The sequence below is a fragment of the Serpula lacrymans genome (assembly GCF_000218685.1).
Source record: "Serpula lacrymans var. lacrymans S7.9 unplaced genomic scaffold SERLAscaffold_2, whole genome shotgun sequence".
NCBI lineage: Eukaryota > Fungi > Basidiomycota > Agaricomycetes > Boletales > Serpulaceae > Serpula > Serpula lacrymans.
The window spans coordinates 577,926-592,932 of record NW_006763291.1 but is presented as its reverse complement, the minus strand read 5'-3'; the positions used below and the strand labels follow the sequence as shown (position 1 = coordinate 592,932).

Below are 15,007 nucleotides of genomic sequence, written 5' to 3'. Positions count from 1 at the left end.
ATTCTCTGTTCCACCCCCCGCCGCAGCTCCTATCCTTTTTGTCCGACGGAAGGCGGGCGAACTTCAGCTTTATATTGACTACAAAGGTTTGAATTTTATGACCAAGAAAAACAAGTCATAACTCATATGTCTGTGGCCCTTAAACATACAATCAACCTCGGCTTTACCACAAGAAAGAGGGAGAGAGGGAGAAAAATAGAGAAATAGAGACTAGTAGCATGCGCAATCATTCTAGTAACACGAATGCGATGAGAAAGTACAGCGAATTGGACAAAATGATAGATATTACCGAAGAGCAGTGAGATGCCATGAAAGTTAAGACTTGGATTTGGTCAGCGGTGGGTAATCATTCCTGCTCGTGAACGGGGTAACTTTGCTGAGCAGGATTATTTTTGCCACTCCAGAAGACAAAGACATTCGCTTGTTCGATCCATTTGGCATCGACGATATGGAAAATCTCAATACACACATGGTTATTTATATTATTGTTCAACGTTCAGGTCGAATGCAAAGACTCACTTTGGTCCTGTAAGGCTCACTTGTCAACACGACAAGCTACCGTGTTCCTTCCTCCTAGTGTCTTCTGCGACAAGCTGTTTTCACTTGACTAACTGACGTTTTGACATTACTCGATCGGTCTATTATCGTATTCGCATCTGTTAGATCTACATATCGTTGAAAGTTAGCCAATCATGCTCTTGAATATCACCAACGCATACCTCGAAATTTAAAGAACCGGCAAGGGATAATACGCCCCGGGCCACATTTGACCAACTTGTGCCTACACTTGCAGGTCTGTCTAATGTCCAGTAAGCTTTACATCGTTGACCATATGTCCACATGTTCAAAGTTGCGCAGTCTCTTCTTCTCAGGCCTCACAAAAATAGAGACAATTGACACTTCCTGCCAGAGATATTTTTGAAAGATCCTTGTAATTGGACTGCGGAGACAAAGGCAAAAGGACGATCAGATTCAGATAGCGATGCAGACTCGAAACGGATCATATCACCGAGATGTGTTTAGCAAAGATAATCACATGCACGGATACTATGTCATCACAAGAAAGAGTGCAAGAAGTTTAAAGGAAAGAGTCTATTATCTGCGCCTTATCCACACGGCGAGAAATTAGGAGGCACAAAGAGGCAAAGAGGTATCAATTAGAAGGAAAGAACCAGATGTAAGAGCCAGAGCCAGAAGAAGAACCAAAAGAATATTGCAAGTCCAGTGTGAACAACTTTGAAGGAAGCGTGTAAGTAGGCAATTTGATGATAGATGTCATATGTAAAAAGAATGTCCAGCCCAAGGAAAGAACAAAAGTCCTACTGCGAGCTTATCGGTCGTGAGCGTCATCCTCGTCACACGTGATGATTTCCTTGATAGAAGCGCGTCAGAGAAGAACGATCCTAGTGTGCGCTGCGGCGCATGAGAATAGAGCCAGAGAGAAACATGATGACCATGGTCGCAACGATGCCCGCAAAAGCAGGGTGCGCAACATACTGCGACAAGGCACTTGAACATCCTGCACATGACCAACCTGCAAGACCAATACATCAGAAACAGTTTTATAATAAACACAAGTGAAAGTGGATGCAACTTACCACTACTGATTGGAGTGTATGGCTGGGGCGTGTAGAGAGCAAACTGCAGGGCACTGTTGGGAGTCAATATTCCTGGGGCACGAGCAGCACCAGGTCCCTGATCACCCCATATTTGTAGCGTATATTTTGCTTGAGCGAGAGGGAGGTCCGGATGCGACGTCTGATAAGTATAAGGATCCCAGACGACACTGGTTGCAGTCCCTGGTATAATGCCATTTGTTGGACCTACAGGATACGTGTTTCCGTTGTCACATGCCGCAGACACAGTGAGGTGGGTGGGCGTAGCGAGGACGTAGCTGAAGTTCCAGCCGAATGTGATGAATTCATTCTGTGCAATTTTGTAGTACGAGGTTGACTGCTGGGGTGGTTGGGTTACGGTGAGAAGACCTGCAGGTGCGGATTCGGGGATGGAGAGAGTGGAAGATGAGGCTGAGCTGGATCCTGATTGCTGGGACTGAGACGCCGACTGGGATTGAGACTGTGATTGACTATTGCCTCCTCCATTCTGTTGTCCCCCACCCTGTTGACCACCTTGACCACCTTGTTGCCCTCCCTGCTGATTGCCGCCTCCTTGTTGACCACCCTGTTGACCACCCTGTTGATTACCCCCGCCCTGCTGCTGACGCGCTTCGAGCTCTATGGACATTATTGATAGCTTTTTGACGCGATTTTGTGGGAGTTAGATAGAAGGAGCGACGAGAGAGAGGGAAGCGAGAGGCGTGGTTGGTCGGATGAACGGACTAGTAGAAACGGGTTTTCTTTTGTAATGAGGCGTGCTCGGCTTTTTAGGATGGTCATTTCCATTTATGGCACTAAGCCACAAGGCTCTAAACCGCCGCAACATGCCGGTCTTGGCCTAGACCTGACCCAGCTTCATAGTCTCCACTCACTGGCAGGTCTGCTGTCGTCCAAGTCCATACCTCGTCTGGCTTGTCAAAGAATATAACATACACCCTTGTCTTTCGTTCCCATACACTTGAGGCGTGCTCGTTCCAGCCCGTTTATATTTACTCCACCACGTTGAGGAGCCCCGTGACGATTTACATACAGAATCTCGAAACCAGTGTTCGAGCCAGCTATAAAACAATCAAAGCACGACTCTTCTGCATACCGCCACTATCCACGAATATCATTTAGATACGTGGCAATATGTTCGACGAAACCCAGTCTCCTTCTCCCAACCACGCTCTCGTTGCTCTCGCACCATTGGACCCAGACTGGCAGCCCATCTTCCAAGCCTCAAACCAAGTCGTGCTCTACAACCCAACGTCGCACGCTCTCTCTATATGCAAATCGTCTACCATACTCGAAGGACACCAGCCGTCGTCGTGTCCTTATTGCCACAGACCTCTACCGTCAGGGTTCGACCACCTCGATACCGATGATGTCGAAGATATCGACTCGTCACGCCATTCTCACCCCGCTTTTCACTCGCGCGCTTCCAACTACTTCCAGCTTCTCGCCATCGCAAATGAGACGTCATCGCGGCCTTCGAGTCCTCCTCCACTCATGGACGACGAGTCTAGGAGGCGGCGCCCTACCTTTCCACGCGAAGCTATGGCTGAAGGATATTTCAGGGCGTTCTTCCAAGAGGAATACAGGTTAGGTATGGGTGCAAATGGAAGTGTCTATCTTTGTCAGGTTTGCATTTCATTTCTTTCGTTTACCTCTAATTGCTCGACTTTTAACGACATAATAGCATGTATTGGATGGAAATCCCCTTGGTTCGCTTCATTTCACCAGACTTCCATCGCATACCAAGATTATATTAATATATCTCTTCTTTTGGTGGGACAGGCCATTTCGCAGTTAAAAAAATCGCAGTCGGAGAGTCCCATTCTTATCTCCTTACCATACTGAAAGAGGTGCGACTATGCGGTACGTACAATTTGAACTGAATAACACGATTGTATCAGGTCCGTTTGTTGGAACGACTCCACCACCGCAATATCATCACCTACCATCATGCTTGGCTTGAAACTTGCCAGTTCTCGTCCTTTGGACCAAAAGTGCCAGCTCTCCAGTTGAGTCCCACTCACCATTTCAAAAAATAATCTTCAGACTTGATGATACAGTAATACTGATCTTCTCTATACAGCGTGCTAATGCAATGGGCAGAAGGCGGCAGGTAAGCTATTCGTAGCCCTGTTATCCCCATGCGCATATACCCAGCATATATGTGTAGTAGACGATTTCACTCACTTTATGTTATCGCATTTTAGTCTAGATGACTTCATCGATCTCCGCCTTGGTCGTTCTACCAGGTTACCCCACATTCATGCCCATGCCTCCTCTATATCTGGTCCATCTTCTCCTTCTCCTTCCACCCCGCCTGCCTCCGATCTTCACTCACCTTCTGCTCGCATACGGGCTTTCCGTGCTATGAAAAGGGCCCCACCAGAAGAGCGTGAGAGGCTAAGAAGGGAAATGGAAGGCGGGATTGGTGTAGGAGGGGTAGGTATAGATGGAGGAAGAGGTCGAACCTCGTTGAAGGCGGTTCATCTGTTGAGCCCCGAAGAGGTCAAGAGCCTGTTCGCGGACGTGACGGAGGGGTTGGCGTTCTTGGTGCGTCGTATCCTTTCACCATATGTGTAGGGAAACTTGATAGGCTGACGACCTGTTTTGTAGCACGATAGGTCTATTCTGCATCTGGATTTAAAGCCAGGCAACGTTCTCCTGACGTGGGACGAAGGCAAGCTTATGTATGCGCCCTAATTTTGTGTTATATCTCTTGCTTTTATCTGATCATCCTTGTTCATGCAGACCTCGGGCAATGCTATCAGATTTTGGTACATCACGAGATATGCTCCATTCAAACCGCAATCGCTCAGGAAACACTGGGACGTACGTTTTCATCTCCTATATCTTCATCCGCAATATTCATGCCCTACTGTTTGCTGGCTGACATCTTTTAGTCTAGAATATGCCTCACCTGAATCGCTCCCTTCTCCCCAAACTGGACTGCTCCAGCAAGTCGACTCCAAATCCGACATGTGGTCTCTTGGCATGATTCTGCACAAGCTCCTCTTCTTCAAACTTCCATACCAATATGCGGCTGACGGAGAGGCGAGCGTAGTGGACGAAAGTGATAAGATGAGTAAACTCGAGATGGAGGTGTTTGACTATCGCGGGTATGTTTTTTCTCTCCTCAGTTATGTAGGTAATCGAAGAGCGATGTCTTGATCGCTTGAACAGATTTCGCCAGTCGCCATCGCTGGTTACCTCGTTTGAATCTCGACGCCTCCCACGTGCTTTCCTGTACCTTCTCGAAAGTCTACTGAATGTTACACCTTCTTCACGACCTTCTTGCGAACGTGTACTTGGTGCTATGCGTGAAGGACGGGTGAGTTTCTTTCTAATTCCCTCATTAGCGACTGGCGGTTGTCATCCCATACGGTTTATCGTGACTAAAAACTTGTTTTCAACTTGCGCTTACTAAACCAATCTATTTATTTCCACATTCCAGTTCGACCCAGTCACCCCTGTCCCAAACCAGGCATCAAGTTCTCTGATACCTGTCGTACGGAAAATGAGTGATGAGCGGCAGGGCCCTTCAAGTCCGACATACGACGGAGAGCTCGTAAATAGTCCTAGCAATGGGCACTATACTGAACGTGGTGACGAAGGTGGAGCTGCCAAGAGCGAGAATGACCAGTGGTCAGCGTCTCTAGCTTTGATGGAGCAAGACGGTGAGAAGACGCCCTTGCTACGACTAGCAGCTCCCCCATCTGTCCCCTCTCTTGAGCCACTACCACGAAGACGTGTGTGGAGGTGGGTTGGGGAGGGGTGGAATGCAGTCAAGGGTGTAATGGATATGCAACCAGAGCTAGGAATGAGAGGTAGACGCCTCGGTATCCGACCGAGTGCAGATATGTATGTGAGGGGTATGAAGTCGTGCGTGCTTGCTGCGAAGGTACGATGATGTCCTACCCTCTTCTCCTCCCTTTACAGCCGTTTTCATGCCATCAGGTTTTATTGTGTCGACTGACACATCTTTCACTAGGCCATATCGATTTCGTGCTTTTCTCCGAGGATGGTACGAGAGTATCCAGCAACAGTAGGCGTGCTGATGTCCTTGGGTGTGGCAGATACGTTACTCGATGGGTTGGGTGTGTCGATCTTACTTGCCGCAGTGCATGTCGCGGCAGTGTGGTGGGTTGGGGTGCATGGAGAGTAAAGTTATCATGATAGTCATGGAAAAGGTTATGGTTCTGGTGATTCCACGGAGTGTGGATCTGTGTATCTTTAACAATATGTACACTTATATTCAAGTCTTAGATCACTTTTAGGCGCGGTATTCGTTCCTTTTAGGCACGGGAGGTCGTGCAGTGAAACGTTGCACATTTTTCTTGTTTGGCCCATCCCAGTTTTATCCATGTTCTCTATACTAGTTGTTAGATCACTGGATTTAAAGACGTATCCCAAAATTTTTTCCAACTAATTGCAAAAGCGAGGCCATAATCCAAAAGCCTCACGTAGGTAGATATACAATTGTGCCCATGAATGAAGTGCATTTGATAGTCATTGATGAGCGAACGTACACCTTGTACAAATGGATAGATAACTATATCCATATAGTATCCCTATGGATAGGACAGAAAGGCGCAGTTAGTCGGCTATTTGAGAACACGGGAAAAAGAGCAAGAGAAGAATACGACATGAACTCACCTATACACCTCATGCTTCCCATCATCAAGTTAGTCTGCTCTTCCAAGTATATACGCAAGTAACCTCTTTACCCGTCTGCTCATATACCTGCTCCTCCTTTGTAAATGTACGAATGAGCAGTCTACCAGCTCCCCAATAATTATATCTATATCCCTCATCACATCGCCCTCTCTTCGAAAGCCCCACTGTTTTTCCAGTAATGTCACCACGAAGCACTAACACTGAATCCATTCCCGATTGTAGCTATCACCATAACGATACCGATAACCTGTATCACCCTGAACACGGAAGACTCTCTCCCAACTCGATCCGACTCTGTCTCCGTACGTTGTTGATGCGGTGCCCCCGCTGTCCCTGAGCCACTCCCTGTACCAGCATCCTTACCTGCCCCTGTCCCCATCCCTGCAAACGGCCCAGGTCTCGCCTTCCCTTCCATAGGTCGCGGGTGTGCCCCACCCGGCATAGCCGACTTGCCAGTCGCTCTCTGCACATGCGGACTCGTAAATGGGTCTGTACGGGACCAGGTGTAGCTCGTCTGCTGGCCTGGAGGAGGACGATAGTAAGTGTATTTTCCGGACCGGTGGACCTCCCATACATGCGGGTGTGGTCGGGCAGGGCGGTGGCGGGAGGTCGTGGAGGATGGGGTAGGTGATGTCGTTGGTGTTGGTGTTGGTGGTGGAGCAGGTCTTTTGAGAGAGCGGTCGTATTCGCGTCTGGACGTAGCGTGAAGTTTGGAGGGTAAAGGGGAATGACGAGACATACCGTTTGCGATCGTCGCCTAGTATTGCATATGCATCGCTCACTGCTTGAAACTTTTCCCTTGACTTTGGGTCTTCAGCTACGTCGGGATGAAATAGTTTGCTAAGCTAGGTAAAAACACGTCGACGCCAAGTCCGAAGATGAGCGAAATGGCCAGAACGCCGGAAGGACAAAGTGCACAATCACCTGGTAAAAACTCGACTATGTATCAAGAATGATGCGGTAGTTAGCATTTTGTTTTGGAAGTAGAACCTGAGGTCAAGGATGCTCACTTTGATCTGAGCTTTTGTTGCGTTGTGGGGGACAGACAGCGTCTCGTAATGTCCGCAGCGACGAGACGTGGACGAGAAAGAGCGACCGCATTTGCTTGATGGATGTTTGAGTCGAGAACAAGAATGAGAAACCGAAGGGGACACTACCCTCATCGCTGGCGGTGTCGATGAGCAAGATGGCGGGCGCGGAGGTAAATGAATACATACCAAATAAGGATACTCGGAAAACCATTACCAACTTTCTATAACAAACACTAGAGACACCACAACTCGAACACCGTGACGAACACAACATGCGCATGCATTCTTGCCTTAAGATTTCTGAAATATTATACGAGAGCTTCGAAGTGTCACTACTATATGAAGACCTCCCAAGTCTTGCCAGAACATGTCATGCATTTCTTGAACCAGCTTGTGACGTTCTTTGGAGAACACAGACATCATTCGTACCACTCTTCTTGTGTGTACTGCATCAAGGTGTATTTGCTCAGTGATTCTTTTGTTCGTAACGAACTGGTATGTTCCATGGCCTGTACCTGCCCGCATTGCTCTACTACTGATGTGGATATGATCATTCACCGTGGTTCACGATAATATTAGTGCCTGGCAAGATCACCTCGTGATGAAGAATGGGATAGAATTTTCCACTACTCACGACGGATCAAATCTATCTCTCATGGTGACTTGCCTCCACATGGCTTACAGAACTTCTCAATTTATGTCAACCCGTCGACAATACTTGACATGCTGATCGCCTGTCCTTCGGCTCATTTACTACCAAACCTCACTTCATTGACCTTTGTTGATAATATCAAAGCAATGGTGTACAAGGATTGCGTGCGTCTTCTCATGACCAAAAAAACATCACATCTCTATTTCGTCCCAGCTTCACGATGAAGAAGTCACCTCCTTTATGAATACTGTCATCGCGAAAGAGAGCATTGTTATAAAAAAAACTCAAGGTGCATATAGGCAAGTTTACTTACATGAGTCGCTTGGAACAGTCTTTTGACACCACAACGTAGATTCGAGTCACACTAGCCACTTCCTCGCCTATCTGGTAAGGTCGTGGCAGCATCTAGAATATCTCAGTATCGTATACTCGAGTCGCGATACCGAAACAATGTCAACTATAGGATTATCTGGACTTCCTTCCTTGCGAAACTTGCAGATATCTTCTTACTTTGGTTTGAATATGATTCCCAGCTCGATATTTGAAACTTTGCGGTCCAAAAATTTGGAGCACGTGGAAGTGCTTTGCGGTACTTGCGACGCCGATGTCACGAAGCTTTTGCATGCATTAAAAACAAACCATCTCTCTCCGTCTTCATTGCACACTATCATGGTCAAACCGACTTCTATTGTGAAACTGTCATCAACACCCATCCAACAGCTATTTGCCTTTTCGAACATCACAACTTTGCGGCTCAACAACGTTAGAATAGACCTGGACGACCATCTTCTGGGGGATATAACATTCCCATTGCTATGCACTCTCTGGACGAGTGTTAAATATGTCTAAAGCTTGACGCGTCTATAGTACCCGATTCAGCCACTGACGTGTTGATGGGCAACGGACGAGACTCCTCATTATTACGCTGCGATATGACTTAAGGTCGATGACGATGAAACCTCTCCCGTAGCCGATTTTTTGTTGACGCTCTTTCCGATGTTGTGGATTGAGGTACCCACCGTCGTGGATTGGATCGAGATCTATTACCTTGTGCATTCTGTGACGAGACATCGCAGAATTGAGGCAGGGATGAGAGCGATAAAACGATCCGTACTTACAGTTATTCGAGAACTTGGATACCTCATTAGACTGATATCACATTCAATGTACTGCATGAGCCACGCATCAAGAAGCTATATTCCTAGCCGGAAGAGGTCTCTCAACTCGAAGGCGATATCGATATTTTGCCGTCAACATTATACTGTGCTTGCGTTTGTAAGACCAGATTAGTACTTATCCAGGATTCCCACGGTTGCTTTTTGTCACTACGCCACGATTTCCTTTGTGAGCACAATGCCACAAGGTTTCCAGGCCAAAGCTCGCAGATCAAAGCTTTACTACAGTACATACATAAGACCGTCCCCCATGAGCTCAACACTCAACAAAGACACTTTCTACTTTCTTACCACAAACCACCTTACACTTCATGAAATTCAGAGAAAGCTACGTTGAAAGGTTCTCCGTCGAGAAGTACAATGGCAAGCCTGGGCCTAGTGTGGAATATGCCCCTGCAGCAGGCAGTGATATGGATGATTCTCTTGTGGATGGTATGTTATGACACAATAATGAACAACGTTAAACTGATTTTTGTAAGACGGAGAAGGCTGGATGTTACGCTTAAGAACAGGATTTATCTCAGGAAGGTATACTACTTTCCTGAGTAAAACGTGAGTCTCAGCATTTATGTTGCAGAGAATGTGCTAATCCTTTACAGTTGGAACCTTCCTTTCCACAGTCATGAATTCTATACCGAGGTTAGTCGAGCTCCCATTCAATGATGTTTTTACCGACCCCGCCATTACCTGCAGCTATACCTCTATTCGCATCCTCAGCTGTTACAACCCCTACAAGGAGTCTGTGTGCCTTCCTTCATCTGCGTCTACAAAAGTGACGAAGGGGTAAAAGACATTGCAATGGAAGCGCCTCATAGCATAGGATGGCACAAAGCTCATCCTTGTATGTCTAAGAAATCAAAACAAGCCGTTGTCGACTCCTTTGAACGAATCCACGCTCAAGGCGTTCTTCATGGCGACGTCTCCCTGAGAAATATTTTTATTGGTATGTGCATCCTTTATCTTCTCTAACGCTGATGTTAAAGGTTTATCAGGTGACGATGAAAGAGTATCGATTATCAACTTTGGCAGAGCGATGTGCTCGAATGAATTGGAACATTATGGTATTCGTGCTTGCACTCCGAATGCATTTATTGAAGAGATGCGTGCTGTCAAATACTTGATTGACTATGACGACGCGAAAATTACGGAGCAAGCCCTTCTACAAGAAATGGGCGCGTCGATACGTTTCAAGGGCAAGCAGAAAGACCTGGCCATTCAGGTTAGTGATTTTTAAATTGGCCCCTTCTCGCCTGGCTCATCAATTTAAATGTTTATCAAGCAACATCCCTTATGTGGCTGGGACATGTATCGCTGGGACTACGAAGCTTATGAAGAGCAACACAAGCTATATGTTGTCATTCCTCCAGAGCGGAGAAGTGGGCCGTTCCAAAGTAAGTACAACAGTGCCGACATACTTTGGCACCCATCGTCACTTGGTATAATATTTCCCCTGACGAATCCACCAGTACCTAGAACTTCTTCGTCTTCAACCTCCTCAGCAAGACTACTTAGCGAGTCCTGCAATTCTGACTTATTGTCCGATGAAGTAGAACTGCCACCTTCAAGGCACAGATATCCCCATCAACGTTCACGCTCCCAAACACCGCCTCGACGTATTCACGAACGAGCTACTCAACGACCTAGCCGCGTTGCTTTCCACCCCGACACAGATGACAATAGCGTTTGGGCTACAGGTCGTCATCTACACCGCTCGGCTACGCCTTTTGCCGATGATGAAGATGAAGACCCCCTGATGACCTTCACAGCTTCAAAGGCAGAGACAGGATCTCGCATAGACAAACCCAGCCCAAAGCCATTTGTTGCGACCTCGTCATTAGCCGCTTCGTCATACCCATCGAATTCACTTATCTTTGTTGACCACAAAGGGGGAGTCCAAGCTTGGCGACTTGCTCCGTCTCTGTTTGTGACAACAAAGGCCTGGATTGAAGGAAAAGTGGAAGCGGAAGCGGATCCTATCGATATAGATGCTGTCGAAACTGCCTCGAATCATAAAGGGCGACTTCAAAAACTCATGAAGGCTCTGGTTGGAGTTAATTCCAGTATATGTCGACCTGCAAAGAGGAAGGCCGACTCCCAAGAAGCGCCTGAAGAACGGCCGTCCAAGCGGAGGTCACATCGCAGCTAGCGACTGCCTCGTATTGTAATGTTTTTGTATTTTGTAGTGCATACCGCGTAGTCATTATCGCTTAACCTCTTGTTTAATATGGCTCATATTTTAAGTCATATTCTTGTTTTTTGCATGACGATCGATTTTCTGTAAGAGCTTCCTTATAAATCATTTCTTCCAAACAGACTGCTCAGATTTGACGACAACTTGAAGTACAGAAGGTGAAACTGGTGAAGAAGCAATGATTGTGTTCCCCGATTAGGAAGGCCCTCTCCTTCCTCCCTGCCATATGGAATCAGATTTTTTCTGACGAGTCCACGCATACCAAAAGAACTGCATTGGCAGGTGAAACGAAAACATACAAATCATGAAATTCCAAGACAAACGGCATAAATCATCATGCATGCTGCTCGAGCCCCAAGTTTGAAATTGTTGTCACTATTAGTTTACACACTTTTTGATATGAACCATGTCAGTAAGTTCCCCGTCAATGATTGAGATGCAAGGCTGTTGGCTCGTGTCACGCTGCGTCAGGGGTCTACTCGTGTCAGTTATAAAATATACTTATATGACGAATCGTTAGGAGACGAACCTTCCGCGATACCGTAATCGGTGCTAACACCAGCATGGTTTGTGCGACCTATTGCTTTATGTTGAGCTCCTTTCAAGAAAGCGGAGAAGCAAAGTAAGTGACTACAAAGATGACGCAAAAGGCTGTTGGCTAACTACCCGTGTCTCGCTTGGTGATATCATCAGGGTCTACTCTTGTCGGTTACTCGTGTCAGTCATAAAATGTTCATTTGAAGCACTGTCAGAAGACAAACCTTCCGCGATACCGTATATGGCACTAACGCCGTTATGTTGTGCGAGGCCTACTGCTTGAGCTCCTTTGAAAGAAAATGGATCAAGCGAAATAAGTGAGCATTTTTGTCACTGGAAGGTGCGTAAATTTAATACATACCGCTTGTTAACTCAGCAACAGGTACTGCCCCGGTCATATGCAGAAATGCAAGAACGAGACATATCACAGTGGATACAGCACCAGATTTCATAGCTAACGACGTTTATGAATCAAAACTCAGCGCGTTTGTCGAGAATAGGGGGATATTGGGGTACCTGGGTCCAGGACGGCAAGATGGCTTTTATATCCGCATCGACGTGACGAGGCCGAGCCTGGGATTAGAATCCTCGTGGTCACGTATCGCTGGTCGTCAGTCTTGAACACACAGAACAGAAGCAGCAGCTGGGGCGCTGATCTGGTAGGGATATCGTTGTTCCAGGTCATAAATAGCCCTGCGCTGGCGAAAATGGAATCGAAATGGACATCCTTTTTGCGTCATCCTTGCCCCCACACGTGGTCTCCGGACCACGCGGACGGTAAGTTCATTTCCCTACGCTGGTGAGCCGTACCTTGTCATGTCGTTATGCCAAAAGGTGTGATGGAGCGGTGACCAGACTTTCGGGGAACTTTTCCATGTACAGAGTCAAAGGGCCTATAGTTGGTCTCACAGTGATGCAGTGGACCATGTGCCGAATATATGATTGCTTGATTGCTTGTCGTTCTGATGCTCTGAAGCTAACGAAACCAGTACGCAGAACGGCCATCCAGTCCCCCCTATCAGGATAAGCAACTGCGACAGTATTGTCGGCACCGAGGCGGTATTTATTCATAACGCCTCGTAGCAGCGCGACTCGTGCTACACACCGGGGCATGACCAGTGATCACGATAGATGGATGAACTTCTCTGACCGCGGTACAGGCTGCATCCGAGGCTATCATGGTCGGCATCACATCAACGTCAGCTTCAGCATCAGCGTGATTGAACGTTGAGGCGCGTCAGCTTGATGTCTTCCTTCCGTTAGACTCGGATCTGCCAATGCAGTACTATACTTGCGCAATATGATGGCAGTCATGAGGCGAGAAGTCACAGTTGACGAGTTCTAAAATTAAATTTGACGAAGTGGATTCGATATTTAAAACCGCCCTCCCTATCAGACTATCGCTCACACTGTGAACACTCGCGCTAAAACGCCTCCAACGATACATTCGATCAAGTGCATGGTATTCCTCAAATCTCCCCCGCGACGTTTCCCCCATGGTTTGAGTTTAGAAGATATTCCATAAAATAATATATGTAACACAAGCAGATCTACGTAACCTACACTTATATACTGTATACCCTGCGTATACCTCTATCCCCTCATCCTATCCCCTATCCCTGCATCTACCCTACCCATATCCACATATATCTCACCAGTGGTAGATACGCGAAAGGGGGAATGATTCCAGCCGCTGACGACTCACCACACCATTCCCATTTCCTATTAAAGCAACATTCATCAGGCTCCACGCCTATTATCGGACACCTCCAAACCCATTCGTTCGTCGTTGTATAGCCACTCTGCGGGACTTCTGGTATGGAGAGTTTGTTTCCCTTGGGGTGGATGCTTCCGCCCGGCTATCCCCAAAGTCGAGCACGACGACGATTATCACACCACCTAACCTTACCCCTCCCTAGTCAACAGCGCTCCACTCCTCTCGTCTCCCGAATTTTGATTTGTCGCCATCCCTCCGTCAACGCATCTCAGCACGAACATCCAGAACAAATCCAAGCCATCATCTAGCGCACTGCGTGTAGCACAACTTCCCTCTCCCTACCTCATCACCCCCCAGACATAACCGTAGCTCCGCACCCACACGTACGCAGCGCGAAACGCGGGGAAAAAAATCACGAAACCACGAGCAAGACGATTGAGGTAGGTGGCGTATGACGTTGCGTAATGTCATGTACTCGAGTATATCGCGCAAACCGCATAATAGGTGTGTATCGCGTACGTGTGGTGATCCGTGGGTGAGTCCGTCCAACATAGACAAGACAAGGACACCAAACGCGATGAGGAAGAAAAACGATAACCGACGCGTCGACGGCCCTTTCTCGTCCTACCCACAATCAGCTCCCCCCCAGCCTAAAATGCCCGGTCCAGCAGCGTGATTACGCTACAGCACGACCGCGCCGGGCGGAAGCGTCGCGGTGGTCGTGGTCAAAATCTTGTGCGCTTTACGAGCCACGAGCCAGGGCGTTGTCGGTCGGTCGAGGACTCGAGGGGAATTGTAAAACGCGGTCCTAACCCAGAAACCGAACCAGGGCGATGAAATGAAAGGAGGGGGCTGGAGAAAACAAGGGGATAAGATGGTCGACGGTCAATGTATGCGGTCGATGGAGGATGGTCGATGATAACGAAGATAGGTAGGCGTTCCATTCAACGAAACCAGATAGCACGAAACCAGACAGGACGTCAGGACACGACGCGACACGACACAAACACACCGGCAGATGAGACAGCCCGAGTCAAAACGGGACGTAACAGCGGATGAAGAGAATCAACGAACCAACAAGCGAAAGAACGGTAGATAGGAGAAAGCAGCTGGGTAGACGACGAATTTATGAAATTGCATAGGATATAAAACAAGAAAGCTAGCGTATGAGCGGTATGAGTGGTAAGCTGTCAGACTCGGGGGTGTGCGGACGACGTCGAATGAAGGTCAGAGGGGGCGAAGAGGAATGTGGCAAGCGAATGAAGGTGAGATTGAGAGATGATAGTGAAGGTGAGGTAGATGAGGATGAGATCACAAAAACATGATAATACACTGCAGAAAAAACCAACACTTTTTCCAAAAACCCCGAGTGAAAAACCTTCGAGTGAAAAAGGACCGTCCTTCATTACCACTTCCC

General features: G+C 47.5%; 7 protein-coding genes across 7 annotated transcripts; 4 read left to right on the top strand and 3 right to left on the bottom strand.

Moving 5' to 3' along the window:
* Positions 1-922: 922 nt before the first annotated feature.
* SERLADRAFT_456393 (uncharacterized protein) lies at positions 923-2,327 on the bottom strand (the record flags this gene model as incomplete). Its single annotated transcript, XM_007313263.1, has 2 exons — positions 923-1,534; positions 1,599-2,327. 2 exons carry the CDS (start codon positions 2,242-2,244, stop codon positions 1,404-1,406), a joined length of 777 nt encoding a protein of 258 aa, XP_007313325.1.
* A 420-nt stretch (positions 2,328-2,747) lies between these two features.
* On the top strand, positions 2,748-6,039 carry SERLADRAFT_412726 (uncharacterized protein; the record flags this gene model as incomplete). The annotated part of the gene is made up of 9 exons (XM_007313262.1): positions 2,748-3,199; positions 3,697-3,726; positions 3,821-4,163; positions 4,227-4,300; positions 4,362-4,442; positions 4,514-4,729; positions 4,794-4,941; positions 5,065-5,511; positions 5,602-6,039. The coding sequence occupies 9 exons, from the start codon at positions 2,748-2,750 to the stop codon at positions 5,773-5,775; spliced, it is 1,965 nt and encodes a 654-aa protein (XP_007313324.1).
* On the bottom strand, positions 6,006-7,502 carry SERLADRAFT_412725 (uncharacterized protein; the record flags this gene model as incomplete). Its single annotated transcript, XM_007313261.1, has 4 exons — positions 6,006-6,181; positions 6,267-6,979; positions 7,029-7,104; positions 7,298-7,502. 3 exons carry the CDS (start codon positions 7,500-7,502, stop codon positions 6,469-6,471), a joined length of 792 nt encoding a protein of 263 aa, XP_007313323.1.
* Positions 7,503-9,391: 1,889 nt separating this feature from the next.
* SERLADRAFT_456386 (uncharacterized protein) lies at positions 9,392-10,051 on the top strand (the record flags this gene model as incomplete). Its single annotated transcript, XM_007313260.1, has 4 exons — positions 9,392-9,577; positions 9,625-9,697; positions 9,745-9,784; positions 9,839-10,051. Coding segments are annotated over 4 exons (447 nt in total), but the record flags the coding sequence as incomplete, so codon positions are not given.
* Positions 10,052-10,695: 644 nt separating this feature from the next.
* SERLADRAFT_377439 (uncharacterized protein) lies at positions 10,696-10,899 on the top strand (the record flags this gene model as incomplete). The annotated part of the gene is made up of 1 exon (XM_007313259.1): positions 10,696-10,899. A coding segment is annotated over one exon (204 nt), but the record flags the coding sequence as incomplete, so codon positions are not given.
* Positions 10,900-11,550: 651 nt separating this feature from the next.
* SERLADRAFT_377437 (uncharacterized protein) lies at positions 11,551-12,315 on the bottom strand (the record flags this gene model as incomplete). The annotated part of the gene is made up of 5 exons (XM_007313258.1): positions 11,551-11,811; positions 11,866-11,934; positions 12,003-12,032; positions 12,098-12,160; positions 12,235-12,315. Coding segments are annotated over 5 exons (201 nt in total), but the record flags the coding sequence as incomplete, so codon positions are not given.
* A 1,548-nt stretch (positions 12,316-13,863) lies between these two features.
* SERLADRAFT_456378 (uncharacterized protein) lies at positions 13,864-15,007 on the top strand (the record flags this gene model as incomplete). Its single annotated transcript, XM_007313257.1, has 2 exons — positions 13,864-14,030; positions 14,095-15,007. The coding sequence occupies one exon, from the start codon at positions 14,479-14,481 to the stop codon at positions 14,647-14,649; it is 171 nt and encodes a 56-aa protein (XP_007313319.1).